The 21,942-nt window shown below is 33.3% G+C and overlaps 1 protein-coding gene across 5 annotated transcripts in view; it reads left to right on the top strand.

The window, feature by feature from the left end:
• Positions 1–21,942, top strand: part of LOC143194066 (optomotor-blind protein) — a 176,561-nt gene that overhangs the window by 152,094 nt on the left and 2,525 nt on the right. For 3 of the 5 annotated variants that reach the window (XM_076400633.1, XM_076400630.1, XM_076400632.1), the window contains 2 exons: positions 11,850–11,926; positions 21,701–21,888. In XM_076400633.1, the coding sequence (XP_076256748.1) occupies positions 11,850–11,926; positions 21,701–21,888 (265 nt within the window). Of the gene's footprint in view, positions 1–11,849; positions 11,927–21,694; positions 21,889–21,942 lie in introns of all 5 variants that reach the window. The other 2 variants (XM_076400629.1, XM_076400631.1) reach the window with 1 other exon arrangement.

Below are 21,942 nucleotides of genomic sequence, written 5' to 3' on the forward strand. Positions count from 1 at the left end.
GACGATGCGGAATTAATACAGTGGACTGTCTATAAATAATATGAAAAATAATCTTAAGGTAAAATCTTAACGGAATACATGTTATTAGTGCGAAAAATTAGTATAAAATAATTTATTAATCATCCATTAGCCACCTGTTTCTATTTTTATTCATAACTTATTACATTTCTTTAAGAATTCTAATACATTACAAATTATGAAATCTAAATAATACACCACTGTAATCAAAAATTAGTAATATGTAAAAATAATAGTATTGGTTATTACGAATTTTTTTTACTAGACTAGAGATATCTGCTTTAAGTAAAAATTTCATAAATATATTGTATCCAAGGCAGATAATTTTGATGATAACCAAATAAATTTGGAAAAATATATAAAATCGTTTAAAATTAAATGAATTGTAAATGTATTTAAAAAATTTTAGTATATATTGATCACAGTAGTACATCACAAGTATCGAAAACGAATTAACATATATTGATCTGGACGCGAATAGCTCGCTGGTTTTTCTACAAAAAACAATAAACATTATAATAATTAATGGCAATAATGAATTTGGCAAAATAAAATTGTCCTCAAACCATGTAAAATTGATATACTTTGGCGACAGTGTATTTGCAGGTAACAGTTTAACCTTTTCGATATAATTCAACTTGTTTCAACTGCTGTATGCGTAGTTTTTTTTAAATGTATCAATATATAATTACTATTTGTTTCTGACTAAGAAAACTAGGTACTTATCTAGGAAAACCCATTGACCCTTACTTAGTCTCTAATAGAATAAAAATTGGTAGCACTTTTCAGTAATTTTATCTTTTAGCGGTCTTCACTACATAACTACACAAGATCATACACTTTTGCTGTCTTGAGTCTGCGCCCTAGTTCAGTGTTTTCTCCGAGAATATTAGACGAAAGATTTGAGAGTTGCAGCACTTTGGTGTTAAAATCGGAGTAGACCCTTTCCTCATATCTTGTTGTGAATCTGTTCATTTTCTCTAGGACAATTAGAATCCAAAGGTCTCGGTGTAAGTAATTGTTCCTATACTATCTGGGTGCATCCACAATACTACTCGGGATTTAAAAAATATCAGCTATACTATATCAAATAATGCTAAATTATCACCGTGCATGTTCTGAAACTGTAAATATTGCAAAGAACAGTAACACAATCTAAATTATCTGTCTATGTTGACCTAACAGATTTGCAAACTATGGGACAATGAAATAGGGAAAAAAATCTGAACTGGTTGCTCGAGCAATATGATTCATCCCATATTTATTCATATTTAAACAGTTTTTGTACTCTAAATGAAAAAAAAAACAAATCACAATTTTACCTTTTAGCGGTCTTCACTACATAACTACACAAGATCATACAGTTTTGTTGTCTTGAGTCTACGCCCTAGTTCAGTGTTCTCTCCGAGAACATTAGAAGAAAGATTTGAGAGTTACAGCACTTTGGTGTTAAAATCGGAGTAGACCCTTTCCTCATATCTTGTTGTGAATCTGTTCATTTCCTCTAGGACAATTAGAATCCGAAGGTCTCGGTGTAAGTAATTGTTCCTATAGTATCTGGGAGTATCCACAATACTACTCGGGATTTCAACTTTTGTTGAAAAATATCAACTATACTATATCAAATAATACTAAATTATCAACGTGCATGTTATGAAACCGTAAATATTGCAAAGAACAGTAACACAATCTAAATTATCTGTCTATGTTGACCTAATAGATTTGCAAACTATGGGACAATGAAATAGAGAATAAAAAATCGGAACTGGTTGCTCGAGCAATATGATTCATCTCATATTTATTCATATTTAAACAGTTTTTGTACTCTAAATGAAATAAAAACAAATCACAATTTTACATTTTAGCGGTCTTCACTACATAACTACACAAGATCATACAGTTTTGTTGTCTTGAGTCTACGCCCTAGTTCAGTGTTCTCTCCAAGAACATTAGACGAAAGATTTGAGAGTTGCAGCACTTTGGTGTTAAAATCGGAGTAGACCCTTTCCTCATATCTTGTTGTGAATCTGTTAATTTCGTCTAGGACAATTAGAATCCGAAGGTCTCGGTGTAAGTAATTGTTCCTATAGTATCTGGGTGCATCCACAATACTACTCGGGACTTAAAAACTATCAGCTATACTATATCAAATAATACTAAATTATCAACGTGCATGTTATGAAACCGTAAATATTGCAAGGAACAGTAACACAATCTAAATTCTCCGTCTATGTTGACCTAACAGATTTGCAAACTATGGGACAATGAAATAGAGAAAAAAAATCTGAACTGGTTGCTCGAGCAATATGATTCATCCCATATTTATTCATATTTAAACAGTTTTAGTACTCTAAATGAAAAAAAAAAACAAATCACAATTTTACCTTTTAGCGGTCTTCACTACATAAGTACACAAGATCATACAGTTTTGTTGTCTTGAGTCTACGCCCTAGTTCAGTGTTCTCTCCGAGAACATTAGAAGAAAGATTTGAGAGTTACAGCACTTTGGTGTTAAAATCGGAGTAGACCCTTTCCTCATATCTTGTTGTGAATCTGTTCATTTCCTCTAGGACAATTAGAATCCGAAGGTCTCGGTGTAAGTAATTGTTCCTATAGTATCTGGGAGTATCCACAATACTACTCGGGATTTCAACTTTTGTTGAAAAATATCAACTATACTATATCAAATAATACTAAATTATCAACGTGCATGTTATGAAACCGTAAATATTGCAAAGAACAGTAACACAATCTAAATTATCTGTTTATGTTGACCTAACAGATATGCAAACTATGGGACAATGAAATAGAGAATAAAAAATCTGAACTGGTTGCTCGAGCAATATGATTCATCTCATATTTATTCATATTTAAACAGTTTTTGTACTCTAAATGAAATAAAAACAAATCACAATTTTACCTTTTAGCGGTCTTCACTACATAACTACACAAGATCATACAGTTTTGTTGTCTTGAGTCTACGCCCTAGTTCAGTGTTCTCTCCAAGAACATTAGACGAAAGATTTGAGAGTTGCAGCACTTTGGTGTTAAAATCGGAGTAGACCCTTTCCTTATATCTTGTTGTGAATCTGTTAATTTCGTCTAGGACAATTAGAATCCGAAGGTCTCGGTGTAAGTAATTGTTCCTATAGTATCTGGGAGTATCCACAATACTACTCGGGATTTCAACTTTTGTTGAAAAATATCAACTATACTATATCAAATAATACTAAATTATCAACGTGCATGTTATGAAACCGTAAATATTGCAAAGAACAGTAACACAATCTAAATTCTCTGTCTATGTTGACCTAACAGATTTGCAAACTATGAGACAATGAAATAGAGAATAAAAAATCTGAACAGGTTGCTCGAGCAATATGATTCATCTCATATTTATTCACATTTAAACAGTTTTTGTACTCAAAATAAATAAAAACAAATCACAAATACGCTGAATATAAAGAAAACAACTGACTACACATCGTGAAATGTTAACGATGAGGATCAGGAACATCAAAAACAAAAAATCTAAATAATATGTTAATTATATTTAGAGATTAGAACATAAAAAAGGGGCGAGCAACAAATGGTGGCCCATTGAGGAGTCGCGTCCTCCGTCCACGTTTGAAACAAAACACTTTTCTAATTAGTTCTAGGAAGAAAGTCGAAAATGCGGCCCCATGAGACAAAACGACCAAAAAAAGACACCGCCTCGCGCTGCTGAGGAACAGATTAACAGAATCTCAGCGTTCGTGTTGCGTGATAATTAGGAGATATAAAAAGTTTCGTTCTCGGAAGTGGCGTCATCAGGATCGTCGCTGTTGCAAAGCAGTGGCGGTCAACAGTACGTCACATTAGCGAGTGTAATAAGTGGGCGATAAAATATATCATTATGTCTCATGCGTTATGAGATCATGATCATTAAGTTGACATGCTAAATTGTCCGTTTTAATTAACATTATATAGTATAATTTATTATTTATTTGTTGTGATTATCAAGGAAGGATTAAAAGGAGTTCGTAAATTTCCACTATCAAACTGCTTAACATTCTTTCATTTGCTATGCAACAATGTTGAATCTTTATTAACCAATACGAGGGAATACTGCAACATATATAATCCAGACACCGTGTAGGGTTCAAAACAAAAACATTTAATCTATTAACTATTTTATTTTAACTTGACTGCAAAAAGGACTCTATCAGTTCAACCTAGTATTCAGTTTCAGTGTATTGTAATTTAAACGAAGCCATTATAATGTAAATACATCACTAATCACTCGTCATATCTAGTTAACTGACTAGACTATTGACTTCTTACATCCAGCACCGAATTAGTCGCACAGTTTCCTCCTCAAGAAACAACCAAAGAAATTTACATTATCATTGTCATACCCAGAGAGTTTATTGTTGTAGTTGAATTATTTTTTATTATCGCTTGGACCTTCGTCGCCCAGTTTACCTTTAATTATATTCTAAATTGTATGGTTTTTACCGGAATACTCGTGGTTTAACTTGTTTGGAATGAGCTACTTTATCTGCCTTTGGAGGTCGTATACCCTGAAGTGCAAGCTTCTGACCAATTTCTAATGGAATATATCGATTTAGAGCAACTTCAGTCGACATTTGGTGACCTCGCATTCTGAACTACGATTCTTGTGCCAGAAATTCAAGGACTAGAGGTGTTTTCCAAACCATGATTATTTTCTAATTCTAATAGTTTATGACAAGCACCAAGGACCCTTGGATCAACAGGTAGGCCCAAAGCTTGAACTGCAATACATTTAGACGGACTCCACTTAACTGTGTTATGTATGGATGTTGACAGCACAGAGATCAAGACATGAATATAGGTAGTAATTGGACTGATGTAACTGTTGAAGCTTAGGTGTGCTGTGTATAAATTCGAACTATATCATACTATACCAAATATATGGTTGTTCGATATGTCCTCTCAATATATTAGCTATATTGTGATTATTTTCTCACTTTAAAAGTTGTTCACTTGTTCATTTCAAGTCGGTGGACCTCTGTAGTATTGGTTTTAGCAGCTCGTAATACACACCTTATTGATATATACGGCAAGATATATAAGGCACCATATGTACGGCAAGATTTTATACCCATGAATATTCCACTCGGTGTTGATGTGGATGTCTTTCTTAAACTAACACTTAGCATTTTGCACATGGGTTTATCGTGGTAGAGACAGTTTCCATCACCAGTCACAATACATCACAGAAAACCCTCCTTTTCTTTTATTTAATCTCCTTTAACTCTTTTGACCTCCCTAACCTTTAGCTTTTTTTAGTCTTCCAAGCCGTTCTTTGTCATTGGCCATCACTATCAGATCGTTAATACAAAAATCGACTAAAAAACCGTTTCTAACCGACCGTTTCTAAAAGTTCTTGATGTCATTAGACAGCAGAAACAAAACAACGAAAGTTTTGAAAATAACTCAATAATTCCAAATGGAAAACTGTTATTTTAAGTATAAAAACATCAAAAGTTTAATAGTTAGGTAACAGTTGTTCATATTAACATTTCGCATTTTCACCAATAAATATTGCTGATCAAAATACACACAAGCACCTAATAATTTAATAGAACTAATGATAATCGCGAATGTTATGTACTCAATCTTAACGATACATAGAACATACAAATTATATTAAAATATTTAAATTCTTTTTTTAATCATAATTTTATTTCGATGTCGTGCATTTTAAATTATTTAATATATACATATATATATATATATATATATATATATATATATATTCTACATTCACATTTCTATATCTTCGAGAATTGTAATCTGCGCACTGTCGATTTTGTTATGACCTTATAGAGTGCTTAATAATACTTTTTCATTTTTCATTTACACCGCTGTCCGCTCGTATAATATATGGCCCATTGTCTACGGTAATGGTTTTATACGTTGAATTTATAAATATGGATTGCGTTTTGTGCGATGTGCACCTGTATGCGAGAACGGCATCAATAAAGAGAATTAGCCAAGCCATATTCAATTATCGCTGATCAATATTCAGTTTGACGTCTGGAAAATCCCTTATGTATTTGATTAACGCGTCTATATATCACTATTTATTTGTCGTCGAAAATGATCTGGAAATCTAGAGTACTACTGGTGTTTAGATACATAAGGACCCATGTAACCTCATAAGATACATACGAGGGTTACTATTTATATTTCGGGGATAAAAAAAAACAAATACTTAAGCTGCGAATATATTTTTATTGTTTTTCAACATACTCGCCACTTTTGCATACGCTTAAACCAATTTTCAAAGCATTTATTCCATTCCGAATGAGGTATCTTCAAAACATGATTTTTGAACGCTTCAATAGCTTCTTCGGGCGATGAAAATCGTTGGCCACGCAGTTTAATCTTCACGTATAGGAACAAAAAGAAGTCATTGGGTGCTAAATCAGGGCTGTACGGCGGATGACCCATCAACTTGATGATTTGAGTGCTCAGATAGTCTCTTGTTTGAGAGCTAGCATTGTCATGATGAAGAACAATCCGGCGTTTCTTGTTTGTTTTCCTTATTTCACCTAAGACTTCTGGCAAACAAATGGTTGTGTACCAATTAGAATTTAGTGTTCTACAAACCCCTAAAGGCACTGTTGCAATATGAGCAGTTATCCCAAAGAAACAGGCCGCCATTTTCTGTGCTTCGTGCGCGAACAACTTTTGTTGGATTTGGTTCATCTTAGAACACCCATATAGTCGACTGCTGCTTACTTACTCGGGCTCATACGAATATATCCATGATTCGTCGCCTGTCACGATTTTATAAACGTTTTTCAAAGCACCGCGATTGAATTTCTTAAGCATTTGCACTCTGCACCAGTCGACATGAGCCTTTTTTAAGCAATTGTCAATTTATGTGGGATCCAACGCGAACATAACTTTCGCACAGCAAAATGTTCAGTAAAATCGCATGTATGCTGGTGGAACTAATGCTTAGGGATGATTTAATTTCATAATAGGTGACATGACGATCTTGCTTAATCATTTCGCACACAGCATCGATCTTTTCTGGCACAACAGCCGATTTTGGAAGATCTTCACGAAGCTCGTCGGACAGCGAACTACGACCACGATTGAGGGAGCTTCGTATCGAAAAGTCAAATTAAGTTGATTGATGCACTTTTGCTGTGATCCACGTCGAAAATCATAAAAAATCATCCCACGAAAATATTCAAGATTCAATTCCATTTTTTGCCGAGACGAAACTTTCAACTAACTATAAAACAAACTAGCGTCCGTGCGACAAAATGTTCTGAGTACGTATTTCGTCAAAATGTCAAACTTTACGATGGAACCGTTAGATGGACTCACATGACAACAGTGCTACCAATTCATACAATACCAATACATAACCTTCGGTAAGATTGAGGGAGAGAAGTTTATAGTGGATATTATCCCTCTGGTGTAACATCCGTTGTTATTTTATAATTTTTGATTTTAGTTTTAACATGGACATATAATATATGCAATATAAGGTGTGAATAATGGATGTGAAATCAACGTAAATGGGATTATGTTGATATTGATGAATAGAAATACACAATCGTATAAATGAGAAGCGTATCAAGACATTCTTTGATATAGTAATTAATCTTCAACCGTTGGAAATCATGCAGATCGTCATGTATCACCGTTAGAAATACAGCAAAATAATCATTTATTTGTGACATAGAATACTATTCTAAATAATGATATCGCTTAGGCATAAAAATTCAAAGCATTTGTATGAAGAAGATATCAAAATTTTTGGAGATTTGAGCTACTCAAATATTACCAATTCTCTACATATTCAATAGTACAAAAGGAAACCATAGCTACATTTGCTAATGATACTGTGATAGTTGATAATTGATAAAAAAGCGAAAAAGCAACTTGAACAATCCAAGATGCAAGTACAATAAGTAAAATTGATCCAAATATGACGAATTATTTGATAAATCAGTATATATTGAGTCACATAAAATTAAACCATCGAATCTCGCCAACTTCACGTTATTCACGCTCATTAAGAATACTATCATACTATAAATTTTGTAACAATGCTAAATAGCTTTAAATGGTAGCTTTAGAATGGCTTTAGAATTGCTCAGTGCAATCTTAATTTATAAATTAATTTATTGCTGCTGTTTTTTCTACTTGCATTAATACACAAGCAAGGCTGATTTCCTGAGTGTTGTCCAGTACTGCTTCCATGTTGCTCTGATTTAGCAAACTTATTTCATATTTTAAGGCGAAATCTTGGACCACTTCGTATATCCATTTGATTTCGAGGTTATCGTGTAACTCTTTGTTGGTTACGTAGCGATAAGCATTGGTTGTAGTACTTTGTTTTGGGTGCGTTGGATTATTGGTTGATTTTATGTTTTAGTGCAATACCATATTTGCACATCATAGATCCAAATTGGCTTTATGATTGTCTGATAAACCAACTTATTTGATTTTAGATCAACTTGAGAGTATCTTATCTTCCGACTAACCAGTACAGTTGCTTGACTTTGAGTCTAATCTGCTCTGCTTTTTGTCTAATATGATGTTTCCAATTTAGCCTACCATTGAGATGTATTCCGAGGTATTTAGTTGATTCTGCTTGAGGAATCTGGTATCTGTCATGCAATTAGGTTTTTGTTATTTTGACGAGACGTAAAATTAATATGAATAGACTTAGAGACATTAAGTTAGCTTTTTTCCATTCTCCAGTCCATATGTAGATTTCGTTGTGCGCTACTTGTACTTTTTCTACAGCCTTAGACAGAAATAGATCTTTTGCCAATGATAACTGTGTTGTCGGCAAATGTTACAAGTACTGTTTCTTTTGTTGTTGGGATATCAGCAGTATAGAGCAGATACAGGAATGGTCTCAAGACACTACTATGTGGAAACTTATGGTAATGCTAAAATATTGCAGCTATTGGTCTACACTAAAATAGAATGTTGACTTTAAATAATCAAACCTCGTAACCTTTACATAGTGGTCTGTATAAATATTCAAAGACTAAAAACAATTCTTATTTGATTATATGGCAATAAATATACAATAATCACAGAAAAACAGGAGATGCAGAAATATCTAAGATATGATTACGCCGTACAAATTGTGATAAATTACGAGACCACCCAAAATATCACCAAGCAATCTGTATAAAATAAATTATAAACCAACTCGACCCGACATTGGTTTTTAATCGAATCATGAGACAAAAAATCGTGACCGAACATCATCCGCCGCGAACAATAACTGTACATAAATTACCAGCAAATAGCTTCTCCTTCGGCTCTAAATCCTATCTCGCCACTTAATAAATCGAAATGAAAAGAAACCGAAGAACGGCGGAAGAAAGAACGGGGAAAAAATGAACACATTTGCGAAATATATCTATTAGCGAACGAAGCTGCGGTTCGCCGCGATGTAGAAAGTCGATTTTTTAATTTACGACGAGCACATAGCGCTTTATTATCATTAACACGTCTCGGATAACGCGAATGGAATTTTTCTTTGTTGGCGGAAAGCGAAAACAAACGTATAAATCGATTTGAGTCATTGCGGTGATGTTACAGATCTTTCTTTCGAAGAACAAGACTAAACAATGAGCAATTGAACAAATTGCTTTTGAATTTCGATTGATAGTTCCGCGAATTAAAAAGTACATGATGTTTTCTTCAATTATTATGTGTTATTTAATTAGTGTTTAATTCTTACTGACGTCGACGCTAGAGGATGTTATTCTCACTCAAAACAAGTTAATGTAAAAATTATAGTCTTTTAATTGCAGCAAGATTGAAAAACTTACTAAGCTAAAAGCGCCTTTTCATACTTTCGTTCATAACCTCTTACAAATATTCGAGGGCCGTTTAACAAGCCAATGACTTTGAATTAATATCCCGCGCAGCAATTTGAAATGCCTCAGTACAACCCTCGACTGCCATTTGTTAACATTCAGCAAGCTGCGTTATATCGTTTTCCTTTAACAGCTTTTGTCAGCAGACAACTCTTCGAATTTTACCAATAATGGGAAAGTGATTTTCATGTGGCCAAAATCCATTAAATGCTATTTGATGATCGTAGAATGAAAATATAGTCTGTTAAAGTTATTTTGTACATACGTCCTTTAAATTTGTGACATCAAAACGTTGCAATTTTGCCGCATCAACTCTGAGTTTTAATTCAGTTTGGTTTTGACATACAACTTTGATATAAAATTTTAATATAAATTAAATAATTAAACAAAAGTGTCAACAAATATAATTTATTTTAACATTATAGTACATCTAAAAACTAGACCTAATTATAAATCAACAATAGTTTATATTTTATAACCTCCTATCACTATTACTTTCAAGAATTTTGCATACGCCTTTGACAGGCTCATTCGTTTACATGTTCGAACTAATCAGTGCCTCTTTTTAACTAGAATAAAATAAGAAAGAAAATATTGTCTGATTCTGAAACGAATTTACAAATTGCGACAGGCAATACATTAAACATCTTGATGACGTATGTACAAAAAAACTTTGAATAGACCATATGTGAGATGTCTAACGCTTTAGGTATCTCTATTGAGCGGGTGCATTACATTTTAAACGGAACAAAAGGAGTGCTTGCCGGTGTTCTGCTGCAACACAAACGAGTGTTTGCGTCGCTTAGACATACACACAAAATACAAGGGATACAAACACAAGGTTAAGGGACAATGAGAACAGTGGATTTCTCCAGGTGGAAGTGCACTAAAGAAGGCCAAGTTGTGACTATCGGCCAACAAATCATGGCAACTGTTTTTTTTTTTATTCACTCGGTGTCACTCATTTTGATTATCTCGAAAAGCCTAAAACAATCACCGGCAAATATTATTCGGAGCTTTTGGATAGATTTGGTTTTGATTTGCAGCAAAAACAACCGCATTTGGCAACGAGAAAAGTGTTCTTCAATCAATACAATGCATAGGTTCACATTGTATAGCTAGCAGGTCACTAATTGCTACATCATACAATATATTCCCGAGATTTCGCTCTCTGGGGCTATTTCCTGTTTCCAAATCTGAGGAAAGGGCAGGATACTAAGAGATTTGAGTCTAATGAAGATATCATCACTGAAGGCCACATGAAACGCCTATTTTGAAGGTCTTGAGAAAACCTATTATTATTGATATATTATTGCTAGTCATTGCCAACTAACTTGTGGCTTAAAACTAGTATTTTATCTAGTAAGACCCATTGGTCCTAACTTACCTTGTGTAATTAAGATCACACTATTTGGTTCTCTTGAGTCCGCATCCTGGTTTAGTGCTATTGAAGAGAAGAACCACTTCGGTGTTAACATAGGAATAGAGTGTTTTCTCATATCTTGTTGCGAATCTCTTAATTTACTCTATGACAGTTGGAATCCGAAGGTCTAGGTGTAAGCGAATGGTCCTATAATATCTGACTTTATCCACAATATTTGCCAGTTTTTATTTGCGAAATACTTTTCTGCTTTCTTTTCCCTCAAAATAATTGATCATAATTAAAGATTATTAAGTAACTTCTATCACACTGTCAGAGAAAAAGGTCCCCATTTGTCAATAAAATAGTCACTTTTATGATTTTAGGATACAAAATGTGATCAATTATTTTCAGAATAATAATATTTTTAGGGCTGAATACAATAAATGAAAACAATTCCCTTGAAACTACGATTAACTAAAAAGAACACAAACTCGACATATAAAAGACAACCTTCGTATTTCATCACATGCTAATTAAATAATCTCTAACATGTATTATTTCTATTTTTTCAGATTACTCAGCTAAAAATCGACAATAATCCATTTGCCAAAGGTTTTCGTGATACTGGAGCGGGCAAACGGGAGAAGAAGTAAGTATTTAAGTACTTTTATACAGGAGATCGTCGATCCCCTCGGCATCGATCTGTTTAAAGAGCATTAAGCCATCTCATTGTCTCTATTAAAGGGCACCGCAAAAAATGCCCTGTAATTTCGCGGTCGGGCTTTTAACTCGCCACCGCCAGGTCATCATCATCCCCCGTTTAATTTTCGGCAACAATTTTATCCAACACCAGAAGGGTGTGTTCGGGGTATATCTCGTTTGTGGAGCATTAGACTTTTAAATTTGTCGGGGTTACTATTAAGGCGCTAGGTTTTTTAATTCGCTTTGTTCGTTATGGTGACATTCTGACACCTATTCGGTTTATTGGATTGCATTGGCTTAAAGGATAATAGTCTATCTCGTTAGATGCACTGTTTATACTAGCCTTTAACCAATGATATCTCCTATATTGTTGCTAATTGACAACAAGCTAATTTGAATCTTTACTCAAACAAAACTTCTGAAATATATTGTATGCATTAAAACAGACAATGCACGTAATGAAAGTATATGACGTCAGCGCATCGCAATGTTTCCGCAACAAATTAACGTTTGGTTTATTTTGACTGTGGCATAATAAAATACTGTTTTATTATATTTACCTTGAAATTTTCTTCTTACGGCTACACATGACGATACTACGTAGAGTTCTAGGCGTGTTTTTTATGAATTGGTAACCCCGGAGGACTAATCCACTTAATTAACAAATATATGTCAAAGTAATGTTTTACTTTCATTAGAGAGCATATTTACCTTTTTATGTTTACTTCTTATTTTCCTAATTGCTGTGTTTCTTTGTCAAGTCGTTTTAATATGACTGTATTTCTCCTTAGTTTCATTTGTTACAATATGTGAACATTTTTCTTAATAAAATTGGTTTTTTTTATCTCTGTTAAAGCTGTTCTTTGTTATCTCCTAGAACGTCAACAATCTGCTCGTGGGTAATAAGTATTATTATACGATTTTATTTACATAATATTACTATCCTGACATGTAGTAGATAACCTCACTAAGTGATCTACTGTAAAATTAGATTAAAATACTACATTCTCCCTAATGCATTTACCATATCTGAAAAAAAGTTAGTTGCTAGTAGTTATTAATTTTCCCTTCATACATTATAACCTGTGCTCAAAAGTATATTTTAAACATTCACACGCATATCATTGTGAACAGATCTCTCATACTGCAGAACACAATTCTCTACAATGATCCTTTATTAATTTGATACTCACCCTTAGTTGTTTCCGCTCTCATCAACCTGTCTTGGTAATTGTCAGCACTTGATCATAATCCCACATCCCAAAAGTTACTTTCTGAGTTATTATTTAAGTCATTAACTAAACTATTAATATCCAATCTATGTAATACTTGATCATAATTCCATTTGTCTTCTTCTGTGTCTTACGGTGACCTTTCAGTGACAATGCTTTTTTCCACATATTCAAACAGTTCTTGGTTGTCCATTGCATATCTTTATCACATCCCACATCAACTCGTTTAGATTGAATATGCAGAGATAATGATGAAGACTACTAGACTACTATATTTACCGAGTAAATATTCAGAATAATGCACTTCTTAACAAACTTAATTTATGTTTTGTAAGCTATTACTAGAATTATATTATTTTAAAAGCAAGGTTTGGATGTTCTATTAGATCTCTTCGTGGGTTATTTTTTTTAATCCTACGTTTCCTAATAGTGCATCTACATAGGAGCTGTATTTCAAGTTTTCTATGGATACTTTCCTGACCAACAGTTTTCTCTGAAATAATTGTATTAAATTATATTTATGTTGAAATAACTACTCACTGTTTTTATACGTTGCATATTCGAGATCATGTATCTCGTGCATTGTCAATATCAAACGCTAGATATACAGAAAAGGCGACGTACAATGTTGAACATTGAATGAAAACAGCTGGAGCATTGTGTAGAGAATCTCCAGATATTTACTGTAGGGATTTCCTTGGAATCCCTTCAGACACCCTCCACATTTGCATCATATCGAGCGACGTATTCAAAATTACAAACCGCAAGACGTCCTGCGACATCAGCCGAAATTATCTCTGGCATTTGGTTAAGGTCAGGGGGGAGGGTGTGGTAAAGGGCATCGGAGCTAACTGTGCCTTGTTGTCAGAGACGCCACGCAATCATTTAATATACTGTATATATCATTTCTTTGTTAATTCTATTTTGAGTTAATATTTTTTCAAAAATTGTTTATAAAATTCCTTATTCTTAATATTTGTAATACTGCTGTGAAATATTTTCGAATCTACTTTTCATTTCTTTTGTAATTTTCATCTCGTTCTAAGTCTATTTTCTTGTTTCTCACCTTATAAAAGCATTATTATGAACCTAACGAAAATTGATGAAAACAGCATGTTGACTTAACATTTTTATTGCATTATTCTAGTTTTTGTCATGGTCCATCACTCAAATACTCCCCAGACTTTTTCTATAAAATTTCATATAACTCAACCAAGATATGTACTATATTCATCATTTTCTTCGGTTACAACAATAAAAATATTCGTCCATTTTTAGAATATAGAAGAGGGATTTATCTATATTTGGTATATATTAGTCTATATATCTGATCTATCTATATTTGGAGCTTTGACAATATAAAGTGTTGTTAGGCTCCGCCTGACTTTTCCATTTGGGAGTTTGATATTTAGAACCATAACCTTCTTCAGCAGGTTTTATCACCTGACCACAACATTGAGTTGTTTACAATGACTTGAAAATGTTTTCTCAGTGAAAGATAATGAGTTAGTTCGTAAACATTTTTATCCGATGATTTTTTACAACTTTCGACGTGGATTATCAAAACAAGAGTGCATCGATTAATTTACTTTGTCTTTTGGCGATGAAGCCCTATCCCTGATCTCAATAAATTAATATTTTTCATTATTAGGGTCATAATATAAACAGCATACCTCGTATATTGATTAATTATAATTAAAACATCTCTATATTTTTAAAGTTTGCAGAAACATAGAAAACATATGGTAAATAATTGAGCTAATTGATGATATAAGGGTAAAATAATTATTGTTTATTATTTATTAAGTTTAGTCATTATATATATTAATAAGTATATTAAACTTATGGTTGAGACTAAGCATTGATTTTCAAAAAAAAGTTAACTTAATACTTTTTCCAATCTTTTTAACCAGTCATCAATCTCCTATAATAATGAATTGACACATTTCTTGCAATATTTGTGTGCATAAGTGTATATAAGTGTGCTCCTCGAAAAGCCTAGTGAATGTCAGATGAAACAACATTTGGGGAATAAAGCGGGTAAAGTAGGATTTTAGGTTTTATTTTCGACCTCAATTTCATCTCTTCTTTACCAATTTCTTAACCATTAATAGTATGCCTACTGTCAATAAGGGAGTTGGCTAAATTGAATCTTTATCGATCATTTTCTCGAACACAACTTGGCACAAAATTCGGCAGATATGTTAATCAGGGTTGTAAATGCCAATTTCTCAGACTCTCCAATAATCAAAGTCATAGAGTAATAGAGATGTAACTCAATAGGGGACTCTGGCGCAAAGTTTTACTTTGCCCAACATCCAGAGGATGCCATAATTGGCCGTTCAAGTAATTTGATTGGTCAATTTAAATCTCCGTTATAGGCACCTGTAAGAGAAATATATATTTATCTCCTTCGTCTTTTTTCTTTTTCATATATTAAAGTGCCATCAATTTACTAGGATCTATCAGAATTCTGTGTTATTGTTTTGTTATACTGAAAGCTAACTTTGAATCTTCCCCTGTTAAAATTTTGTTTACCTGTTTTAGTCAAAAGTATATAGCGCAACTTGTTATTACTTTAATATTTTACCTGAAAGATCATTATCGAATTTACAATTGAAGGGTTTTAAATTTATTTATTTTTTAACATTTGACAAAAATGTTATATTATCGTGGAAAAATCGCTAAATAAAATAAAAAAGATAGCTCAAAGACCTACTGACAGTATTTTCATTTCATGCCAGGTTATTATAGAATGTAAATATTTAGAGCCATCATGTTCATCCTCTTCACAATTACCTGAAGGCCAATGAGATGAAAAAAATTTACTTATGTTCAGCACTTCAAATGATTTCTAAAACATACTAGCCGTGGATGTATATTCCTGAATCCATGAGCTAGATCCAAAACAAACTATCTTGGTTAACTAGCCTTAAGCAAATATATTTATTTAAATAATTACACTTAATTTTCTTTAATGAAATGAACCCCTCAATGCAGTTATTAAATTGATGGCACTTTGACAAATTTGTTCTTATTTGGGTAATAAATTTTACACCACACACAAAATTCCTCTTTTATTGAATATCGGTTAATCCTCTTTTAATAGATTTGCATTCAGAAGCCATTGTTTTATTTGAGCTCCAACTATTGATCCAAGAAGAAAAATATATGGTCATTTGCATAGCGATTTTCGGAAAAGTATTAATTTCTAAAATAAAAATAAATAAATATTTGATATTTATATATATGAATAAACTTACCCCAACTTGTAACAACGAAACATACTGTAACAATCATACATTTTCTTTGATACGTAATCCAATCGGTTTTTTAACATTATCATTATCATTATCGGGATTTTTAACATTATCAACTATTTTTTAATGACAGCCAAATACTTCTTCGTATAAAAACGATTCTGCATTTCTTTACTATCTGTACATCCGGGTACACAACACTTCCTAATTCACTTTACTTTTTGTACTACCGACTTATATATACTAATGAACTAATAATTTAATCTCTAAACGCACTAATCTGTCTAATATGTCACCCATACTGAAAATGGCGCTCAAAATAAATAAACAACAAACGTACCATAGAAACGAAGTGAGCCAATGAGATCCCGCTGAGGCTTATAGCGCAGCGATTGAAGAAAGTATAAGTTAAAAGTAGCGACATGTAGATGTTGGACCTCGCGAAACATTTCCCCAAAATTTCCTATAAAGTTAAATCTCTATTTCTCTATGATCAAAGTCAAATTCCTCACAATAGGGAGAAAAATTTGCTGATTCTCTACAAAGTTTCTCTTAAAATTATTTTAAGAAATGAAACAAATCTCAAAACATGTAAATAATATTTATTTTTGATATTAAAGAAGTATAATTGCGTAAGATCAAAAGACAAATTAAATATACAATGAGTACATTAATATCATTAATTGATAAAAACAGCTTAAATATAAATCAAAATATATAATAAGTTCTGTAGTAGAATATTTCGAAAAACAATGGACTAGTTTTCAATGGCATATTAACGTTTTCTTTATCATTAGGCTCACAACATAAGTAATGCCCCTGGTATATATAAAGAGATAAATCGAAATCCATCCCTGACTTGTGTTTGCTGTAAAATCAGCAGCTTCCGTCTGTCCGAACAAAGTGCAGTAATCAATCGCCGGGGGATGAAACTGTCGGCTGCCGTTCGCCTCCCCAAACTACCAACTATCCCGATTGATAATGCGATTAAGATGTCTTAAATTGAAAATAAAGAATAGGTTGGAGTTCGGAGCTCGTGATGACCGTTTCGGGGTCGACGTTCTCCGCGTCTTATCGATTTTGCATTAGGTTTTTTTTAACGACTTAGAACCGGCAATGTAATGGTTTGATACCTTTTTATTTGTTTGTTTATGGCCGGCATTTAAAAATACTTATATTATAAATCATTGTTTATTTGTATTGATCTAACAAGAGGCTCTTTAAATCAAGAACCGAAATGGCTTGAGACATAAGGAATTTAACTCGTTACGTAATAAGGTTTACGAAAATATCAATATATTAAGTGTTGGAATTAATCCGTGGGGTTTTATAGAATATAAAGACACAATCTCGTTACTCCTTCCTAAAATATATTCCTCGAAGCAGTTCTAGAAATATTTACAATAATTTAAACATCATTATCATCATTGCCAACTAGTGGGGAATTCCCCATTCTGGGACAGTACAATTTTTGGTCAATATAGGGTTGAACTTCATGAAGATAACATCTATGGTGAATGTTACTGGGGTAAAGTGTTTTACATTGAAAATACTGCGGGAGTTGTATCTGTCGCTCTCAAACGCATCGGTCTAGCGCAATAGTTCCCAGTGGTCCGGAAGTATCATTTACCAAAGTCTACGAATGATTTTACCAGGCGGATTTTAGCAAGAAGAGATAAAGAGGAGCGTTTGAGATTTCTAGATTAATAACACAATCTGAAAAACCTCACACAGTTGCAGAAACTCATATATCTAGATATTCCTCTGTCCGATAACCTGGTCAAAGCTCGAATAGAACTTATGTCAAATAATATAGAGGAGTAACTTGTTTCAAGAATCAAATTGTCGCCATTTCTCGCTGTGCAGTGTGATGACCCGACCGACATTTCGAATTGTTGTATTTGTTCGCATTTAGATGACGACGGCATAATTAAAGAAGAATTATGGGTTTCAAGGGAATTGGAAACGACATCAAGAGATATGTCATCAGCTCATTATTGGAATATTTAGAGAAAGATAATGTGATTATGTGGGATAAACTCGTAGACTTCTGCACTGATGGTGCTCCGGCAATGTTAGAACCACATTCCGAGCTGGCGACGTTAGTAGAACAGAAAAATCCTAAAATAATAACAAAGTACTGTATCATACATCGCCAGGCCTTAGCCTCTAAGACTCTACCTGGGTGCATTAATTTTATACTGTAAATAGCCATACAAGTTGCAAATGTTATTAGAAACAGAGCCTTAAATATACACCTATTTAACAAATTATGCACTGAAATGGACTCTGACAATGAGGCACTTCTCTTTCAGCAAAGCAGAGGTTGAGATTATTCTGGATGACAAAAAAATTAACGACTTCTTCAAACAGTTTAATAATCCGGCGTGTCAGATTACTTCGGCTTACCTTCTGAATATTTTAACACACTTAAATAAATTGAATTGTAATTGCAAGGTTCCAGAAATTAGCAATTAGAAAACGTTGTTGTTATACGTTAAATTGAAAAATATAATTATACTGCATTTACAATATTAAAATAATTTGTGCAAGACAAAACGTATGACGCTAGTACAGCAAATATACAAGAAAACATCAAGACTCATTTGCAAATATTGATTGATAAATTCAATCGTTACTTCCCAGAACATACCCAAGAAGCTAAAGTTGATCAAAAACTCATTCGTAACACTTGAACATGGACACTGGTGAGTTATTGAAGGAATCAAGGAAGGACTCATCAAATTCCAAAATGACATAATGCTCTTGAATCGAATTCACCTGAATCGTTTTGGTGTAAAAAGTGATTTCATAATTAGGCTTCGAGAAATCGCCTTTTCGCTATTAATTAAGTTATTTATGTGAACAAGGATCTTCTGGTTGGTAATTAAAAACAAGGCGAGGAATCGTTTGGAAGTAAGTGAGGATTGCTTTGTGCTTTTTTGCTTGTGTAGCTTTAAGTAACAGTATTAGTCTTAGGATAGCCGAACTCGTGCAGAATAGCTCAGAAATCACATTAATATAAAATTATATAGCTCAGAAATCACATTAATATAAAATTATAGAAGTTTATCCTAAATATTAAAATATTATTATTTCTTCTTATGTAATTTCCTATTGAGTTATTAATTAAAGTTTCACCTTGATTTTGATTTATTATACCTAGATAGTGGTACCTGCTATCAAGAATAATATAAAAGTAATCCCCGACCAAGATAAGGTTGGGAACCTCTGGCAGATATTTGGTGCCCTTTAAAATTTAAAAACGTAGTAGAGAATCGTAATCGACTAAATACGGATACTATAATGTGTTTAATGGTAACAAGGCAAGGGATTAGGGAAACGGACTATAGTGTTAAGTTTAACTCATGCTTGCAAAAAAATATAGAAGGTTATATTTAATAACATTACAATATACTTTATTCCATATTATGAAACCATAATAATTAAATATTATTTAAATAGTTGGGACTTATTTTATTTCTTAGAATAATTTTGAGGGGGAATCAGCAATTATTTCTCCTCAATTTGGGGAATTTGACTTAGATTGTTAGGGGATTTGATAAATTGACATTGGCAAACGTGCTTTTAATTCATAATACGTGCTTATTATGAAAACACGGGGCATTAAAATATTTTCTATTTATATATCAGCATTTTTTTCTATCCAATTTGGGGAATTTGATAAATTGGCATCATTGGCAACCCTGCTTTTACTACATGCTCGTTAAGAAAACTCAGTGTATTTACCAGGCATCAAAGTATTATATATTTTTATAGAGCTCTTTATAAATAATTCCTAATTATCCTTCGGTTAATGTTCAGTTTCGTCAAATATATTGTAAATCCTAAAACGTGTTGTCTATTTTTCATATGACATGAATAAACTATCGCTAGAACGATAGAACGCGCTATTGCGTTCGACATACGAAGATTCACCGGTATCATCTAGTCCGTAGACGAAGGGTGGCGATCCCTGCGAATGCTGTCGTGGCTAATTGACCGACCACCGGGATAATTATACCGGGTAACCTTTTCAAGTGCGCAATGGAAATGGGCTAACTGGTCGAACGCAATTACGGCTGCGATCGCAGGCGGCTGACTCATTGCCCGGCCGTTTTTTAAGAAGGATGTCATTGATTTTGTGTAGTGGAAGATTGCATGTGGGCATGGACGGTGGGGAGAGGCCACGCTCTATGACATTTCAGGACGTCGACGTTACGCTGCCGTCTTGATTATTCGCAGAAATATAATCAGAAAAAAGAACAGGAAAAGTCTCTTTGACAATTATGCAATCAATGGCACATATTTATTTAATAATTGATATAATTATAAATTAACACAATAATATATCATGTTGAAACTTTTATTAATAATAAGTTGATACAAGATTAGAATAGGAAATAACAGGCTAAACAATAGGAATAAAGCAATTAAGAAATTAATATGATTAATTATATGAATGGGGCCCAACAAACTGATTCAGCGCGATATCTCCTTTGAACCCATAACGAGAGTGATTCGAAGTGTTACTGCGAAGTACTCTGAAAGACACTTAGTGCATCCCAATGCACTCGCCAAACAGTTAAATATGCGCGATGACAGTGAAGTGTGTAGGCTCAAACGCAAACTACCATACAAACTGATTAATAGACACATAGAGTGAGATTTAATAATCTCTACAATACACCTCTTGTGACCTTACAGCTTTAACAATGATACATTTGTCCGAATTCGACTTAATTGTGCCAAGGAAAGCTTTGAGTAACTACATAGCGATTGCCAATCTAACGTCAACCTGTCTTGATAATATGTTTCCTTTCTTCATAAGCATAATAATAAGTTGAATTGTTCGTAAAATTATTTCAAAAGAGAATAAGACTTCTAATCTTTCCGGAATTCTACCGATTGTGCCAGTTATGTAATGAAAAGGGTTTAAAACAACTTTACAAAAAAAACTTTAAAACTATTTTATTTTATGAAAAGAAGTTGTGACTTTTGACTTTTGGACTGACAGCCCAAACGATCTGCCGATGACTCAATCCTGTTCTAATGTGAACGAAATTCTATGTCTAGACACTTCACTCATCACATATTTCAGTCTGTTTCTATTTCGTCAACAATTAGGGCCGTATCAGTAGGATGATGTAACACAGAAAATAACAATTTCATCTAGTCACGATTATCTACAAACAAATCTAATAAACTCCTTTTCTACAATTGTTACAGACAGGCCATGTTGGCTCAACGACATTCAGATGACAAAACCTCCCATCCCCTCCCGGCCCGGATGTCAGCTGACAGTAGTACCGTTTCGAAAACGGACGACAGCGAGCTGGATGTAGTGGGAACCGCTGACAGTCCAAGGCCCAGTTTACATCCATCGACGCCAGTTGCTTCTAGCATGAATCATAGCGGTAAGTTCGATCAATAATACTTATCAATGTGATAAAATATGACGTTGACGTTTA

This window comes from Rhynchophorus ferrugineus, unplaced genomic scaffold (assembly GCF_030347505.1).
Source record: "Rhynchophorus ferrugineus isolate W39M unplaced genomic scaffold, kcgeb_rfMv2 rfM3, whole genome shotgun sequence".
NCBI classification, from domain to species: domain Eukaryota; kingdom Metazoa; phylum Arthropoda; class Insecta; order Coleoptera; family Curculionidae; genus Rhynchophorus; species Rhynchophorus ferrugineus.